Raw genomic sequence first — 19,480 nt, 5'->3', positions numbered from 1 at the left:
GAATTTTAAAGAATGCATTTATTCTATTGTGGTTTATGCGCTGTCGGCGAAGTAGGTTTAATTCAATCTAACAAGTTTGAATAAAATGCAAGAAAAAATGCGTATAATTTAATATTCCGTACAAGGAAGTCATGTGGTGTACACATCACATTTTTTAAAGAAGAAGTAAATGCTTCTGGAGTTAAAATAAAAGGCTCTATTGAAAGTTATAAAATACCCAAACTGAGTGGAGCTACACATTGGATATCAAAATTAAAGGATAATTACAGAAATAAAATGTAACTTAATGAAAGTTTGGCAGTTGATTATTCACAAAATATTGAAATTAAAACCAAATTTGTGGAAATTGGAAAAATTAAGTCGCCTCTTGTGGGGGGAAAAAAAAATTCTTTAGTATGGTGTATGGGTTACCTTGGGCAAATATGCATACCTCACATCTTGATTTCATAGACTTTACCAAAGTGCTGATGAAGTCTGCTGGAATTGCATGTCACTCTTTTAAAAGTGCACTTTTCAGCTCCTGGAGGGTCTGCGGAGAAATTTGGCATGCTGAAATTTGGTACCCTAAGGCATCCCACACATGGTCAATTGTGTTAAAATCAGGTAAAGTGGCTAATCCATTCAAGTGATATCTTCTGTTTGCAAGTAATCTGACACCACATATGCTTATTGAGGCTGAGCATTAACATCCATTAGCAAAACATCTGAGCCTACAGCACCCTTAAACGGTCTAACGTGGTCTTCCAATATCTCGTCCAAACATGTCCGAGTGATTACAGAACCTCCTTGAAAGATATGCAGCTCGGTACAGCTATTTCTCATGATTCCTCCCCAAACCATTAAACTGTATTTGCAGAAACTGGATATTTCCGGACAAGAAAAGACAAGTTGCATGTTCCTTCCTCTCTTCAGATCAAAACATGAATGTCTAGAATCACTGCGTAGACTATTTGGAATCGTCAGTAAATAGTACTCCGGCCAATTGAACATGACGATGTCACCAGTTTAAACAGATCCCTCTGAAAGCTGGAGTGAATGCAACACTAACCATTGGTTTTATCGTACACAGTCCAACCTCATTAAGCCTTTGTGTAAAAGGATAATTTGAGTTTCTGGGGCACTTCTTGGTTATGACTCAGACCACCTGATCTTGGAATGCCGGAGACTGTCTTAGGCAATGATTTTCAGTCACTTCCCTGTTAATGTTCTGTCTTTCAACTCCTTGGTATATTTTGATTTGCCATTAGGAATTTAAAAAAAATCATGGTTTAATTTCAGTAATTTGTAATGGATAGCATATTTGCCCCTTGTTGAGTGTAAAATGTTGTAAGGTATTTTATGTTAATTAACGAGTTATTGTGATTTAAGTCCTTACTATAGTTTCTGCTTTCTGTATTCCTCAGCAGAATGCAAATTAATTTGTGTATATTTAAACTGAGGATTTTGATTATTTAGATTAGAGTTTCTGGCAACCGCATCTTGCTGTTAGTTACTCTCGCCTGCTCTGTATAACAGTTATATCCAGCATTTTGGCTAGTCGATGCTTTAAAATACATACCAGTAATATCCTGAGCAGTAAATTCTAATCTAGTCTATTTTATGTATAGTCTTAGTGTAGTTACTACAAAAAGACATAGAACATCATTTTAGGCCCGTTAGCGAAGTGGCTAGCACGTCGCGCAGTTGCACCACAAGTCTGGACTTAGCCTTTCATCCCTTGAGTGGGTTGATAAAATGAGTACCAAGTTCACTTGGGGACTAAACAACAGGGAGCCTGCGACAAGCAGACCACTTGCCCAGCACATATGCTGATGCACCCTGGGGCCCGAGGTCAAGAAGCAAATTTCGGGGTACTGCAGGCAGTGGTCCACTAGGGCAGTTGCGCTACTGAGTTTAGTTTACATTTAAATTTGTTATGTTAATTTAAATATTGACAGATTTAGTGGAGATTAACTAGTGGAGATTTCACCTGCAGCACAAATTGTGCGTGTTTTGTTCAACTTTAGACTAAATAAAAAGTTTATTTTTGAACTTCTGCAGTATTTTGTTAGTTGTTGTATTGGGATTATGTGGGAAGAATGAACATTAATAAAGTAATTTTTTCTCTGAGACTTTTAGTTGCAAAAGCAACTAAAGTAAAATGTGCTTGAACTCCATTTAACTTTTTTTTTAAAGAAAGAATTAACAAGGATTACATAATTTGGTAAACGTAAAATGTCTGGAACAGCAACATTTGAATTCTTTCGGGATAAAAGTATCATCCTTACTGAAAAACTTTAGAAAACTATAAATTGAAATTGTATTTTACTAGTATCAAATACCAAGATGACAATGTAATGAAAGAATGTGCTGCAACAAGAAAGTTTAAAAAAAAAAAAGTTGCAACTTCCAAAGCCCATTCATTTTCCAACAGTTCGGTTTATTTACTGTTGGAGTCAAAAATTTATTCTGGTAGAATTCTGTCAACTGCAGCTAGGAATTAATTGCTGAAGAATTGTCTGTTTGAAATAATTATATGTGCTTCTATTTTGAATTTCTGTAATTGTTTTTTCTTTTTTGTATTTAATAAGATAACTAATCTTTTCACAAAGCTTTTTTTCTTACCATTTTGAACTTTTGTTAGATTTCATGCCAACACATTTAAGTTAGTGCCAAATTGCACTTAGTCAACAAAAGTATCTTCTCACACATACACACACCAAAAAAGGTTTTGTAGCTTCCTTTATTAATTTAGTGGAAATCTACAATTAGTTTTATTCTAACACAGAAATTACTATTCAATAGCTATTGAATATTTTATATGGTTACAGTATAATAAAATTTTGGTAGAAAAGCATGATGAAAATTGTTAATTTTTTATACTGAAGTTTGTATAACATAGTAGGTGATTAGTCCTAATTATTTATTAATATTTTCAAAGAATATAAAAGGGTAGTGTAGTCGTAAAGAATAAATTAAAAAAAATTATAGTAAATTTCAAATGAGTAATTTTACAATTTTAGCAATACATTTTAATTTAAATATATCTTTCAACAAATTAAAATATTTACACATTGTTTAAACTGTAATTTGCAGGCAATGGACCAAGGTGTGGCTCTCACAGTTGCTCGATATTTGGATCATGAGGAACACAACTTGCCTCCACCAAGTATTCGTTTAATAGTTACTGCACTGCTGAAAGAAGAAGATATGAATTTAATTATTTCAGTTCTGCAGGAAGCTTGCAAAATTACAATGGAATCGCTATGACTTCAGATATTTTATTTATATGCACCATTATTTTATATTGTGACATAACTGACTTTTCATTGATCTGCATTTTTTAATCGGCATGCCACTATGCTAGTCAATTTGATGCAAAGTATATGCTTTTAGAGCCATTTTATTTTTTATTCTTTGCTTGAAACTTGAAAATTGACGTGTACTTAATTACCATTTTTCTATTAAATCATTTTTTAAGTCATATCTATGGATTAAATCTTTCAGATATTTATATGAAACAGTTAAGTGGTGTCACTGCTCATCTTCTGTGTAATAGTAGTAATAATAATTTACCATACTTATAGTCTTATGAAAAGCTTTTAAGCTGCTTTGCATTTTAAAAGATGCATTTCATATCTTCTTGAAGAATCACATATTTTTGTTATTTATTTAAATCATATTTCCACATTAACTTTAAATGTACTGATTGAAAACATTTTTTAGAAATATTTTATCTAATTAAAATGCATTATTGTAGCAAAGTGGATATAGATTACTTAAATTTCTTTCACACTTTTTTAATTGAAAATTTTCTATTGTGAAAGTTTATGCAATACTAATGTTACTTATATATAGCAGACGGGGTTTAGAAGCTCCAGATCTACTAACCAACATGTTGCCCTCCTGAGTCAATGTGTCAATGGATAATAGACTGGTTCTGACTGCAGTTTTTATTGACCTCAAGTCTGCCTATGACAAAGTATGGCAGGAGTGCTTTTTACTGAAACTTCAGGGCTAGGCATTAGAGCAAATCTTTTTTTAATTGGATTAGAGGCTTAGCCCTCTTTCAGAGTTAGGTACGGCAACATTCTATCAAAATTTAAGATCTTAAAAACAAGTCTCCCACAGGGAGCTGCTAGTTGCTGCTCTCTTTCTAACATCTATATTAATGATTTGATTTATAAAATACAAGAGCTTTCTGGTGTCAAGTGCCTCTTATACGCTGATGATTTGGTTTTCTGGAAAGTTTCTAAAAAAGAAAGTGCAGTGAGAAACATAGAGACTAAACTGTCTGCTGCCTTGAATGCATTGGAAGTTTGGTGTGATACTTATAATATGGAGGTGAACTTAAATAAATCATACTGCCTGACTTTCTCACTTATGCACTAATCTTTTAATCTTCAGCTGATGTATAAGGATACCCAAATCTCCTTGTGTGATAAATTTAAATATTTGGGTGTGACGTTTGACCTCAAATTAACATGGAAGCCACATGTAGAGGACTTGTCTAACTGTGCTATGAAGAGACTCGGTGTCTTTAAATGCCTTGCTGGGGCAAGGTGGGGTTGCACACCCAGCTCCAAACTTATCATTTGCTTATGCTCCCCCTTTTGACTTACTGCTGTGAACCACTTGTTGTGGCCGTAGAAAATGTACTCTATACTCTAGAAAAAATCCAAAATCAGTGCTTACGTATTGTTTCTGGAGCTGTGAAGACCACCCCAATTGACGCCATGTTTATGTTAACTGGTGATAAACCATTAAGAACCATAATTCAAGAGAAGGCCGTAATTCTCTGGGAAAAGATCATTAGAGTTCCTGGATATCTTTCACTCTGGAATGAAGTCAATCAAGATCGGACTAGAAATCTAAAGATCCAGATGAGCTTTCTACAGAGAGTTTTTCAGTTAAAAAATTCACTTGGTTTAAGGAATGAACCAGAATTACTTGTTCCACTACAAAATCCAATAAATTTGAAATCTTTCTGGATTAATCTTGACCTGGGCCAAAAAGTAATGAAACGTAATATGGATCCCTCTGTTTTAAGAGCCCTCGCTTTCGAAGTATTAAATATTTTTTACCCTGAGCCAGAGTGGCTTCGGATCTTTACTGATGGATCCTTTCTGTCTGATGGCCCTAATGCAGGTGCTGGAGTTTTCTCCAAAATTTTCTCTTTCTACATCCCTCTGGGCCGAGGTTCTGCGTTTGACGGTGAAATTGCTGTGATTCGCACAGATCTGTACCAGCTAACATGCCACTTGGAAAAATTCACAAGAGCTGCTATACTCGATGATTCCTGAGCTGCTCTGTTGGCTATCGTTTCAGATAAAAATCCTATATCATAGGATATATTGGATTGTCGACATTATTTATAAAACCTGGCTTTACTTGAGAAAACTATAGTCCTCCAGTGGGTTCCTGCCCATTGTGGGATTCCAGGTAATAAGAAAGCCGACTTCTTGGCAAAAAAGGGTGCTTTAATCATGCAGAATATTTCTCACCCTTTGTCTTTCCATACTGTTAGGGATCTTATTAAAAGATCTTTCAAAGTACGTGCTAAGGAAGATCATGTTTCTCATAAGTCTTGGAAGAATGCTGTCCCGAATTTGTGTAATGGCCCAAGGCTTAGAGCAGTCGCTGAATTCCGCCTTGCCACTGGACATGACTGCCTACAATATCATCTTCATAGATTCAAAATTGTTCCTTCTCCGATATGCCCTCTGCGCAGCTCTAGAGAGGTGATGGATGCAGCACATCTGCCCCACTGTCCTGCTCTGCGCAAGACTTTTCTCGCCGAGCGTTACTGGGAGGCAAGAGATATGTTAGATTAATGGACTCTGTTACAGCTGTTTTTTTTTTTTTTTTTATTGTATTGCTGCATTCTATGTTCTTTGTTTTTTGGCTGTAACAGTTCATAATCTGTCATTGGAAATTTAAAAAAAAAAAAAAAAAAAAAAAAAAAAAAAAAAAAAAAAAAACTGTTATATATGTAGAAATTGTAACATACTTATATCTAGAAAATTTAAGTTAGGTTCCCTTCCATTCTCATGTCTAATGGCATTTAACTCTGTAGATTTCAAAAATGCTTTGATATGTTCTTTCCTCGTTACGCAACAAGATGCAAAGTCTAAGTTTCAAATACCAGAAATAAAATATATTGTAATATCTCCCTTATTGCCAAATATATTTTCCTTTATTGCCATAAATTTGATCAACATAAAATACTCTGCAAAATTGAATAAATGTATAGAATGATAATGATGAAGAGCAAGTATGGAGATCACAAGAATAAGAAGAAAGAATGGCAACGTGTGAAGAAAAATGATAATACTGTTTAAGAGAATCTTAGTACCTTTGTGCAGTTATGTAAGGGCATACTTAAGTTCCATTATAGTTCATTGAGTTAGTGTAACAGTAACTTCATGTCTACCTAAAGTATCCTAGAGATGGTAAGTTGCATTGATGGAACAGAGATCTTATATAAACTAAACACACTGGCACAACAGCCCTAGTAGGCCACGACCTGCAGTGCCCGAATCGCTTTTTTTTTTTTTTTTTTTTTTTTTTTTACCTTAAGCCCCAGAATGCATCAGCATATGTCTTGGGCAAGTGGTCAGCTTGTCGCAGGCGCCGCTCGTTTTTAGTCCCCAAGCGAACTTGGTACTCATTTTATCGATCATCTTCAAAGGATGAAAGCTGAGTCAACCTTGCCCAACCCGGGGATCGAACCCTGGACCTGTGGTGCAGCTGCATGAAGCGCTAGCCACTGTGCCACCGGGCCTAGAGACCTTATATGGCAGCCTCATACCTACCTAAAGCAGATATCAAATTAGATCAGAAATTCCTGCTACTCTGTGATACTATGAACATTTTTAAGAATTTTGCTTACATAGCTTGGCTATTGTCTTCAACTGTTGACCAAAATGCCAAGCAAAAATCATTGACACTCTTCCTGACTGATAGTGTTCTGATAGTTAAGGCAGCTAAATAACGGTAGTCTGAACTTGGGATCACTTCATGATTAGTTTTCCGTATGTGTAACATGAATACGAGCCAGGTTCTCTTAGAAATTCTTCCATGAAGTTATATCTCCCCTTAGGCAGATAATGCTTGACTACTTTGCTATATTCAAATAATCTAATCTAACCCAACCACCTTACTACTTGATACATGCTTTAGCTTACTGCTTTCGCGTGTGCAGCATGAAATTTAGAACAATATTTTGTGTCTCCAAATAAAATGTTATGCTTGGAAATTTATCTTCCAAACTGATTCTATATTTTGAAGTCATAGGGGGACTGGAAAGTAATGCCGCTTTCTTGCATTAAATTCACATGAATAATTTTTAACAGGTTTTTATTTTTAATGAATAATGTAATCACCCTCATTATCAGCAACCATCTAGTGTGAAGATTTTCAATCCCCGGACTGATATAAATCAATTGGTTTTTGAGTAAAATATCTCGAGATGGCATTTTGGACATCATCCAAATTTTCAAATTTTTTGGCTATAAGAAAATGTTATAAGGATCGGAATAAATAGAAATCCGAGTGTACGATATTGGGTGATCCCAATTAATTCATTTTTTCTAGTGTCCGTCTTGCACTGTCATGTTGCAAAATGATGCCTTTTCTATTGACAATCGCCGGATATTTTTTGATTAAAGGTTGGTTCATTCGATCCAATTGTTCACAATAAAGATCTGCATTAACAGTTTGTCCAGCTTTCAGCAATTCAAAATGAACAATTTCGCAAATACTCCATCAAACACACAGAAGCGTCTTTTTGGGATGTAAACCGTTTGTAACCCCTGTTAAAACTGCCTTTTGCATTTTGGATTATCATGTAGGACCCATTTTTCGTCTCCAGTAATCAAATGATCAAAAAATGATTCTGTATGGTGCCATTCAAGCAATACGTTGCATGTGGTGGATCGGTTGGCTTTGTTCTCTTCGGACAGATTATGGGGGACTCAAACACCTACTTTGCTTATTTTTCCATTCTGCTTTAAGTGTTCTTGGATGGTTGACCAAGGTTGGTTAAGAGTGTTTGACATGGATTTGCTTCCACTTCTGCCCTTAGCACGTTGTTGTCAAGATGCGCAGAAACGACATTACTTTCCGGTCCACCTATTATTTCTGCAGTAAATATTATAAGTTGCCCTTGATATTTCAAGTCGGATCAAGTCTGATGTATCTTTAATGTATGTGAGAAATGTTTTAATTAGGTTAAAATATTATCAAATTTGCTATGTATGTTATGACTGCAGCGTTCTCGCTTTCCAGGTATTTAAAAAAGCTGCAAGGATTCAAGTAGTGCTGTGCAATTAAAGTTGGTATACAAATAATCATAAAGAGCAATGATTGTATTGATAATGTTCAAGGGCCTAAAATAACCATTTTGCATTATTCCAGCTGATATCATTTAGCTGCATGGATATCATGGATGTTTCATGTTCATATTAACTCTTTCACAACCAATCCGCCCGACACGGCCCTACATTGAAAACAACCAGAACCGCTCGAAAACGGCTGAGATTGTAATCTTGTTTTCTTCTCTCCTCCTAAGGTATACAGTAGCAGGTGCAGTTTCCCCAAATGCATTGTATCAGTTTACTGCAGACAGCTTGTCCTAAAGGCCCGTTCAGACTTGATACTCAATGACGCTATCGGAGCTAATCAGCGCATGAAACAAGGCTCTACCTAACCTAACTCGTTCACACTTACTAGAAGCATCCACTAGTGACAGCCAATAAGCAAGTAGGAGCTCGTGCATGCTTTCATTTGTTTACATTTCGTAGCAGACGGTGTTCCGCCGTTAATCTTCGAGTGATAGAGTGACTTCGGAAAAAAAATTGTTTGATTGAAACGTGTGGTGAGCAGAAAACAACGAAAATGTATTTTGTTGCAGAGTTTTCTTCTTGCAGCATATGTATTGTATAAGACTTTAGTAAAAAAGCCACGAAGTGAGTGGGTGAAATCCATTTACCAGCAGAGAGCAATTCATGGACATCATTCTGCTTTGCTACCTCATCTATGAGAGAATTATCATGACTTATTCTTCAATTTTACGAGGATGTCGGTAAGTACAATTTCATTGAATATAACAATAATATAGTTATGTTATAGTAGCATTTCCCAAAATTTCAAATTTTAATATACAGTTTTGTTGTAATCCATGCTCATCATGTTTTTTTAAGAGCCTGCTAAACATCAAAATCAATGAAGGAGATTACATTTTCTGCTTTTTGCAAAAAATAAATTGAAAATTGCAATTTCTGCATTTTTCTTAAACATTGAGAATTTAGAAATGCATAAAGAAAAGAATGCTTACGTGAAGGATGATTAGTTATTTGTCATTTCCTTTTAAAGTATGATTTGCAATGTAAAATGAAAATGCTTAGCTTATTTGCTAATTGAACAGTGCTAAGAATCGCACAAACTTTGTGTCCATGTACACATCGATTTATTTTCACTTAAAAAAACATCAGAGAATTGCAGAATCTCGGCATTGCACACTGCCTTGACTTTGTCCATGTACACATCAATCTGATTTTACTTTTAAAAAATCAGGAGAATGATGACGTCATATAAGTTTAAAACAAAGTTATTCATTGTCAAAATTGAACAAAATTTGTAGCCATTTGAAGCTCCATAAACTGCATTTTAAATCACACAATGAAAAATAACTTAAAAAAGGAAATATCGACTTACCTTATTTAGAAATTTCTGTGTCTCCAATCTGTGGTACACAAAATTCCTTAACAGCATCCAAAAACTTTTTTAAGTTATCTGAACTAGAATATGCATACTGCCGTCGCCACATTAATTCACAAAAATAAGAATAAAAAATATCCTACGTAGTGCCGGACTGTCGGTGATATTTCTTCCGAAAATCCCATTTTATTATATTCCACATACTTTCAATAGTGTTGAGGTGAACTCTGGTTTCTGGATCCTTAAATGTCACTGTATGATTTACTGAGATGTGAAGCCATTATCAAAAAGACAATTGTACGACTTCCAGCAGTTGGATATGATCATTGTTTAGGTAAAATATTCTGTTGAATTACATCCAACAAAATTTAATTTCTTCTGTCTCAACCACACCAAGTTTACCACTGTCAGCCATTTTACCATGCAAAGCACAAAATATGCAACGTACTTAAACACATCATGTTTTTTTTTTGCATTATAATTGCAGCACTCAAATGGAACAAAAAACTAATCGACATCTAGCACAGAAATAAGCCCTTACAAATATTTTTCCCCATCAGTCAAATTCACCTCAATGATGCAACCAATCATGTCTTAATAGGGTTTCTATAACATTCAATTACTCAGGTTACTATAAATGAAACAACAATTTGGCAATAAATTAAATAAAAACTTGGTGACAATCCAAGGGGCACCTTAAAATATAGACTAACCCAAATTGTAAATGTAAGTTTAGTATTTTTTCATTCACTTCAAGCAGAAAATTTATCTTGATTTCGATAAATAAGGTTGCCTTGATTTTTCTCATATTTCAAATTTTTATTGTCACTGCTAGTGATGGGATATCAATTATAAAAAAATGAGTTAACTACCCTAACTATTTTAGGAAAAACATTTGGAAATATTTATTAATACATGTATATATTTGTTCCTGCCGAAGATAGCTCGAACTTATTTAATGAAACTTAATTTCAGTAAGTGGACTGTAATATTAATAATAACAAATTTATTTTAACAAAAACAACATTATTGAATACTAGCACACACATGTGTTTATAGTTACCTATGCAGCTTAGCTAAAAGTGAGCAACCATATGCTCTTACATCAAGTCAAAAAATCATACATACTAATAAGGCAAAAACGAAATAACTTTAGGGTTACACTAAAGCCGAACTCTGCTTGGCGTAAAACAATGCTGCCAAGCAATAAATACTCTTTCAGACACCGAACATCCCGCCCGGCGTTAAAATATTAATTTCAATACAATAAGTAAAATTCAGAAAAGTAATAATGTTCATATAATACAAAATGATACAATGTAAATTAATGCATAAATTATAATACTTGTAATTACAATGTGAAAAGAACAAATATGATAGATTACAATTCAAACCTTCAAATAAACATAAAAAATTCGTACATTATTTCTCAATTGGCAGTACAGCACTTTTAGTAACTGCTCATTTATAAATACCATTTTTGGTTTTGACAGAGACAACTAGCACAAGGTTGTTCTTCTCATAAACACATCTACAATTCTCCCTAACAACCATTTGCAGGTAGGAAGATTTTGTTCCTTGATCACTACCATATCCCCTATTTTAATATTTTGTTTAGTAATCATCCATTTATTTCTTTGAATCAAAGTGCTCAAGTAATTTTTAGTCCTGCTCTTCCATATATTTTGTACCATTTTTGTAGTTTTTTGCCATAAACTAAGTCTGTTATTATCTACTTCTGTTAAGTTGGGTTCAATTATTGAATTGATCGGTCGACCTATAAGGAAATGACCAGGGGTCAAAACATTTAAATCATCAATATTAGAAGTTAACGGTGTAAGAGGGCGAGAATTTAAGATTCCCTCTACTTGAACTGTTACTGTCAAAAATTCTTCATAGGTTAATAGTGAATTTCGTAGTGTTCGTTTAAAATGAAATTTAAAGGATTCTATTCCTGCTTCAGATAGACCATTAAAATTTGGTGCTCTTGGGGGTATAAACTTCCATTGTACACCTTCCTTGGCTAGAAAATTAGCTAAAGTTCCACTCTGCTTTAGAAAAATACTCTTTAATTTTTTAATTTCTGTATTTGCACTAACAAAGTTTTTTGCATTGTCACTAAATATTTTTTTTGGTTTACCTCATCGGGCAAAGAACCTCTTCAGACAAGCAATGAATGCTTCTGCGGTTAAGTCATCGACAATCTCTAGATGAATTGCTTTTGTCACCATACAAACAAAAATACAAACATATAAGAATCTTATGATAGTTACCCTTGCGTTGCCCTTTGTACTTTATCAAAAATGGGCCGCAGTAATCAAAGCACAACAATTAAATGTAAAGTTAATATTAATTCTCTCTTTAGGTAATTCTCCCATTAGTTGTTGAGAAATTATTGATTTTGCCTTAAAGCAAATTATGCAGTTTGGGACTATCTTTCTAGCTATATTCCTGCTATTAATGGGCCAATAAATTTGTCTAATAGAATTTAATAGTGATTATAGACCATTATGAAAATCCTTTTCATGAAAATAAATAAATATAAGTTCAGTTAACTTATTCTTGGCAGGCAAAATAATGGGATGTCTTTGATTATAACTTAAATTTGAATTCTTTATCCTACCATCTACCCTTATCAGACCTTTTTCATCTAAGAAGGGATCAAACTATTTTAACTTACTCCTTGATGTTATATGTAGACCTTTCTGCAACAAAGAAATTTCTTCTGCAAAATACCTACCTTGGATATATTTAAGGAGTGTATTCCTTGACAGCTCTTTTTCATCTATACTAATACTACCTGTTCGTTTCTCACTTGTGTTCCTACAGTTGTAAATAAATCTGAAAAGTAAACTAAGAATTCGTATTAGTTTCAAGAAATCATTAGTTATTTTTAGGCAGTCATCAAAGAATGAATCAGTTTTTAAAGTCAACAAGGAAGTCGTAACTGGTTTCAGTTCTGAAGAATAAAGCTCATCACTAAGTCCATTTTTATCTTGAAAATTGTTCTTGTTTAAAAAATCAGGACCTTTCCACCACAGCTTGTTAGATATAAGAGTTGTAGCATCTGATCCTCTGGAAATGATGTGGGCTGGGTTAGTTAGAAGTAAGTTGTTGAATTTGTGAGACTCTATTACTCACAAAGGTTTTCAAAAGATGTGGTGATGTATTGATCCAGGCTAAAGCAATGCTTGAATCTGACCAGAGCTTAACGTCATAAATTTTGAGTTTCAAAGCTTCTAAAACCTTTTGCATGAGTTTGGACAGGAGTAGACATCCTGATAGTTCTGATCTAGGAATAGTCATGGTCTTGATTGGTGCTACACAAGATTTGCTACAAAGAAGTTTACTACAATATTCACCAGGGCTTGTAATGCTTTGAAGATATATGACTGCCCCAAACGCAGTCTCGAAGGCATCCGCAAATCCCTGTAAAATAGCATTGAAAAAGTCTCTTTTAAGATGGAACGAGGTACTTGTATATTTTCTATACTATGAAGAGTTTTAATGAACAAATTCCATTCATTGGCAAGAGGTGGTGGTAACTGTTCTGCCCAGTCTAGCTTAAGCAACCAAAGTGCTTGCATGAATATCTTTGCCTTGCTAATAATAGGACCGAGTAGACCTAAAGGATCATATAATCTCGCTATTTGAGATAAAACATCTCTTTTCGTAACATCAGGCTTTTCATTAACAGTAACTTTATATTGCAATGTATCCTTCTTATTATTCCACAACATACCTAACGACTTCACAGTTGTATTACTATTACAATCAAATGAAAAATTCTGTAAATTTAAGTTCTGCGAATCAAAACTAGTACACCACTTGTGTAGCTTCATTCCTCCTCTTTGGAGCAATTCTGTCAAATCTTTCTGGAATTTGTTTAATGCATTCCTTCAAATTCGAAGATCCAGTAAGACAGTCATATACATAGAAATCTTCCAAGACCACTTTCGATGCTACAGGAAAATCCTTTTCTTCATCCTTCGCTAACTGTTGAAGAATCCTTTGTGCCAAGTATGGAGCGCATGCTGTGCCATAAGTTACTGTTTTGAGTCTGTATATTTTTATAGGCTTATGATCATCTTCCTTCCAAAGTATTTTTTGATATTTGGTCTGCGATGGCAATATTTCAATTTGTCGAAACATCTTCTTGATATCGGCAGTAAATGCATAAATGTGTTTTCTAAACCGTATCATGATGGAAAAAAGTTCCTCTTGAATCATTCCACCTTTACATAATATGTCGTTCAATGAACAACCGTTAGTAGTTTTGGCACTCGCGTCGAACACGACGCGTAACTTTGTTGTTTTACTATCAGGTTTCAGCACGCCATGATGAGGAAGAAATTATCCTCCTTCAGTTTCAGAATAGTCTTCCATCTTTTCCATATGATTTAATGATTCATATTCCCTTAAAAATGAAACATAAAGTTCTTTCATTACAGAATCACTTGACAAACGTTTCCACAATTGATTCAGTCTTTTTTCAGCGATTTCCTTTGAATCCCCTAATTGTATGTTTTCACCAATATCTGGCTTGAACAGCATTTTAACCACATATTTTCCATCCGCATGTCGGTAAAGTGAGTTTTCAAAAAGTTCATTGCAGTAATTTAATTCAGAATTAACTGTAGGTTTAGTTTCATTTACTTCTTCAACTTCCCAGAATGATTTTACTAAGTTATTTAACGAATTAATCTCTGTTGACAAAAAACAATAATTTAAGTAATAATTTTTTACATTTGGAATTTTAATGCTTCCAGAAACTAAAAAGCCGAAGCAGCTGTTTTGAAGAAGTAACTCATTATCTTCTAAACATATTTTATCTGTTTTTAGAAATTCAAAAAATAATTCCGCTCCTAATAATAAATCTACCTTTTTTGCTTTGAAAAATTCGTCATCAGTTAAATTTATTCCTTTTGGAATATTTAATTTTGAAATATCAATAGATTTCGATGGTGTCATGTCAGTTATTTTGGAAACAACTAATAACTCTATTTCCCATTCATTTTCCTTTTCTAAGTTCGATAAACATGTCTTTATTTGCAATTTAACATTCAAAGTAGTGTTGCCTATTCAACTAACTGGAATAAATGCTCGTTCTTTTTTTATTCCTAATGAGTTCATAACACCTACAGTACAAAAATTAGAAGTCGAAGCTGAATCAAGCACGGCTCTAAAAGGAATTCGTTCATCATAAACATCACGAAGATAAACAATCGCTGTATTTATTAACACAAATTTAGATTTATTTGCAGCTGCCATCAAAGTTGTGTGGGGGGAGAAGGGCAGTCCTCTTTCTCATTCACTGACGAATGGTTCAAGATCAATTCCTTTTCTTTCGATGATTCATTTTGTTTTTCGTCACTTTTATGCAAAAGCGTATGATGTGTGTCTTTCTTACAGACATAACAACTGAATTTAGCTTTACACTGCGATAATACGTGTGATGGAGAAAGGTATTTAATGCATAATTTATATTCCTTAACAAAATCATACCGCTCAGAAACAGAAATGCTCTTAAATTTCGAACAATGATAAATTGGGTGTGGTTCTTTACACATAATACACTTTCGAAAAGGGTTTGTTTTAGTTACCAAGGATTTAAAATTTTTAGAGCGACTTAATTGATTTGATACTTTAGTAGCATAGCTCTGCTTAGGAAAACTAACTTTGCTTATTTCTTCAAGAATGTGAAATCTTTCTTCGAGAAATTCTAAAAATTCATCAAGTTTGGGAATTTCATTTGATTTTACATTTAGTTCAAATGCTTTTCTAGATTCTCTATCTAATTTATGCAACAAAATATTTAATATCAAAACATCAGATAAACTATTTCTATCAAATTCTAATACACTTAAAGATCTCAAACATCTCTTTTAACATTATTTACTAGTGATCTCAACTGAGAAGGTGAGTCATTTATTTTTTCAAAGTTCAACAAATTATTAATAAAGGCATGAACTACTGCTCTTTTGTTTTCATATCTGCTTTCAAGTGCAGAAAATAACAACTCAAATGTATCCTGACATGATTCTAACATTTTTGCTTCACCTTTAAGTGATGCTTTCAAATAAAACAGTTTCTCAGTAGTATATATATATATATATATATATATTTATATCATATATTTATTTTTTATTAATAGGGCAATCAGTTTGATCAGCTGCTTTCCCTGATTGGAAAGAAAATTGAAAAGACGACGACTCATTTAAGAAAGCCAATTTCTCCATCAGAAAGACTGGCACTTTGTTTGAGGTAAGTAAAGACTCATAAATTGAATAACCTCTATGGTTTTCATTAATTATGTAAAAGAAAATGTGTGTGAGTATATGTACACACATACACACACATATTTTCCATGTGTATACATATATACAGTTACATAACTAGGGTGTGGCAAGGGGGGACATCTGTCCCCAGGCGCAGCATCTAAGGGGTGCCAAATTGATGCTACGAAATTTTTTCCCTGCTTATACAGTGCAAAGTCTTTAATCTGGACGTCCATAATCCAGAACGATCTATAATCCGTACCTCAAAGCTACAAATTTTATGCGCATGCGTAAACGTATAATGCGTTAACACATGCGTGTTTAATGTATAACGGATGGTATAAGCTAGGCTAAAATCTAAGGCATTTCAGTTAATGTTGCAGATTGTGCTGTTCCTTAATATTCTAATTGGATCCGCCTTATTATTTTTTGCAGACTGTTAGGGCAGTTTTATTAAAAGTAAGCTTGAACATTTGATTATGTCAAAAAGAGTTTCAAATTCTGGAGCTGCCAAAGGATCTACAAAGCGAAAGCATGTTTCGATGTCCATCAAACAAAAAGTGGAATTGCTGCAAAAAATGAATAAAGTCTCAAAAGTCGAGGCTTGGAATTGGAAGCAATTGGAAGGACATTGGAAAGTCAACTGTATATGACATAAGCAAAAAGAAAAAGGAACTTTTTGAATATTTTGTGGATTCCGACACCCCACTTGCAATGACTAACAGAAATAGGGTTCGTTATGCTAAAAGTGATGATCATCACTAAATGATGAATGTTTAATAAAGTAAACAAATAAATATTAAGCTTTTTTTTTTTGTAAATTTTGATACCCAGATCATATAATTGCTCTTTATTTCATAAATTACAGTTTCATATTTTTAATTGTATGATTTCTGCATGCCATCTTACTAGATTTAAATTGATGATCTATAATCTGGAAAAACCCCTAATCTGGAATCGCCGAAATCCTGACGAGTCCGGATTACTAACTTTGTACTGTATACATTATGTTTCTTTACTTTTGTAAGGTAAAGTAAGTATGTATGTTAGATGGATACCGAGTTTGTGCAATTCTTTGACTTGTTATTCTGGCATTGCGTAGTGGCGATTTTAGGTACACAAAGCCAAAATAAAGAATTGCACAAACTCAGTATGCATGTACCGCCAAAAATCACCAATGGGTACCTGTAAATATACTTTTACCCTTCTATTTGCTATAATAATATGCTTATGAAATATCAGGCATATCTTGTGTTAGTATGCAATAGCTGATATTTGTTTTTGGAAAGTTGTGTTTTCGAATTATATTTGCAATTATCTATTACTAAATATAAGCAAAATGAGTTTACTTTTCTATTATATATACTATTGACCCCCCTTTTTTTTTAATAAACGTGCTTGTTTTGAAAAAAGTTATTTAAAGTAAATAAATAAAAGTTCTGAAAATAGACTCGCATAAATATTCGAACAAACAGTTTATGAACTAAAATTACCAAAACAAGCTTATGTTTAACAAATATTACCTCAGATTTTTCTTTTTCCATGTGTACAATGGCAAACCAGTTCTATTTTTCAGATATTTTATTTCAGAATAAATATGTATTATTTCTTGCTGATATTGAGTTTTTTTTTAAATTTAATTTATTTTTTAAAGGTTTTTAGCTACTGGTGGACATATGCAGATCTTTCCTTTAGCTTTAGAATTGGCAAATCGACAGTATGCAATATTATACATGAGACCTGTGAAGCAATTTGTCAGACTTTAGGCCCATTGTGTTTGCCTGAAATACGTTCACAAAACCACTGGACTGAAGTTGCAGATGGTTTTTCATACAAGTGGAATTTTCCTAACTGTGTTGGTGCAGTTGATGGTTAGTGGCATACCTTTTATTTTTGAAATATAGTATTGACCCTGGAAGTTCATTATTTAATTAAATGTTGTTGAATATATAATTATATCTATGACATTACAAATAATGATATTTAATATTCTAGTTTAACACCATTAATGACAAAATGTAGTGTTATTTTTTAATGAAATTTAATATATGAACAATATAATCTTTTCCTCAGCATTGAAATTTTCTTCTATAGAAAATAATTGTGATTGTAATTTATCATGTCTTTATTACATATTCACAAAGATTCATGAATGATGAAATATTATATGTTTTTATTGATAGTGTTTTTTTCCCTTTCATTATAGGGAAACACATTGCTATACAAGCCCCAAATGCAGGATCGTCCTATATAAATTATAAAGTATTCCACAGCATTGTCGTAATGGCTGCATCTGATGCTCATTATAGCATTTTGTATATGGACATTAGAAATTTTGGGTGAATTAGTGATGGCGGAGTTTTTGCCAATTCTTCACTAGGTCGAAAGTTACAAAACTCAAAATTTTTACCTGAGCCAGCATTGCTTCCTGAAAGTAACAAGGTTTTGCCATTTGTTTTTATTGCGGATGAAGTATTTCCTTTAAAAACAAATATGTTGCGGCCATTCCCAGGGAAACTCCTTCCTCAGAATAAAAGAATATTCAATTATCGTCTGGCAAGGGGGTGCATCGAAAATGCATTTGGAATTTTGACGGCTCGATGGAGAGTACTTCGAAACACTCTAAATGTTCAGCCAGACAAAGCAGATAGAATTGTGTTTGCTTGCTGCTGCTTGCATAATTTTCTCATGAGAAATGAAATGGGTAAGGCTGCGAAGAGCTACTCTCCATTTGGATATGCAGATTCTATGTTTGAATATGGATCAGTTCAAGAAGGCATGTGGAGGCAAGATGAGGGCTATTTACAATCAGTTGGTCGACAAGGTGCCAATAATGCTACCGAATGTGCAGCTGCCATTCGAGAAAGATTCATGCATTATTTTAATGAAGAAGGAGCTGTTCCCTGGCAAAACAAATTTATTTAGTTTTTCTGCTCTCTTTATGTTTCTTTTTGTATATGTAAATTGTGTGTTATTTAAGCTAATTTCATATGTTTATTGCATATTAGTAATATTCTATAATAAAAAATAAAAAGACATTTTCTCTTTGGAAGTAATATATTTTGTAGCAAATAAAAAAATGAAGTCAATGAGCATGGAAGAGTTGAAGCTATTTTATCTATTTTCCCAGCTCATGCAATAAGCTCAGAAAACTCACTTTGGCTTTGTATTTTGCCTCTTTGCTTAATTCTTTAAAATTTGGTAGCATACTCGGTAGGAAATTTCTGTCGGGATCATCATCGTCTTTTTCTGTCAATACTTCTCATGAAATCTAGAATTTCATCTGTTGCATCTTTTTTCCTCTTTTTAGTGCAGACATTGGATGCTGAATTGCCATTATTTAATGAAGATGTTTTGGAGCCTGTCATAGCAGCTTAGCTGCTAAAATCGACCCTATCTGTCCTGTCTGTCATTATTGACAGACTGGACTAAATCGGTGACACCCCTTTCGTCATCAGAAGGAACAGTAGCACTCAAGTCGAATTCTGAGTCATGTATAGAAC

At 33.6% G+C, this 19,480-nt stretch overlaps 1 protein-coding gene and 1 long non-coding RNA gene across 7 annotated transcripts in view; both read left to right on the top strand.

Moving 5' to 3' along the window:
* Positions 1–3,465, top strand: part of Spt-I (serine palmitoyltransferase subunit I) — an 86,782-nt gene extending 83,317 nt beyond the window's left edge. For all 6 annotated transcript variants that reach the window (XM_085818848.1, XM_085818825.1, XM_085818840.1 and 3 more), the window contains one exon: positions 3,076–3,465. In XM_085818848.1, the coding sequence (XP_085674974.1) occupies positions 3,076–3,125 (50 nt within the window). In that variant the 3' untranslated portion in view covers positions 3,126–3,465. The remainder of the gene's footprint in view (positions 1–3,075) is intronic.
* Positions 3,466–7,918: 4,453 nt separating this feature from the next.
* LOC118189859 (uncharacterized) lies at positions 7,919–19,015 on the top strand. Its single transcript, XR_004758331.2, has 4 exons — positions 7,919–9,064; positions 15,854–15,963; positions 17,632–17,848; positions 18,184–19,015. It is a non-coding gene; the product is annotated as an uncharacterized LOC118189859 (long non-coding RNA).
* Positions 19,016–19,480: the final 465 nt, after the last annotated feature.

This window comes from Stegodyphus dumicola, chromosome 1 (assembly GCF_044657685.1).
Source record: "Stegodyphus dumicola isolate Sdum_Otavi_A_Nest chromosome 1, ASM4465768v1".
NCBI classification, from domain to species: Eukaryota; Metazoa; Arthropoda; class Arachnida; order Araneae; family Eresidae; genus Stegodyphus; species Stegodyphus dumicola.
This window is presented reverse-complemented; position numbering and strand designations above follow the sequence as displayed.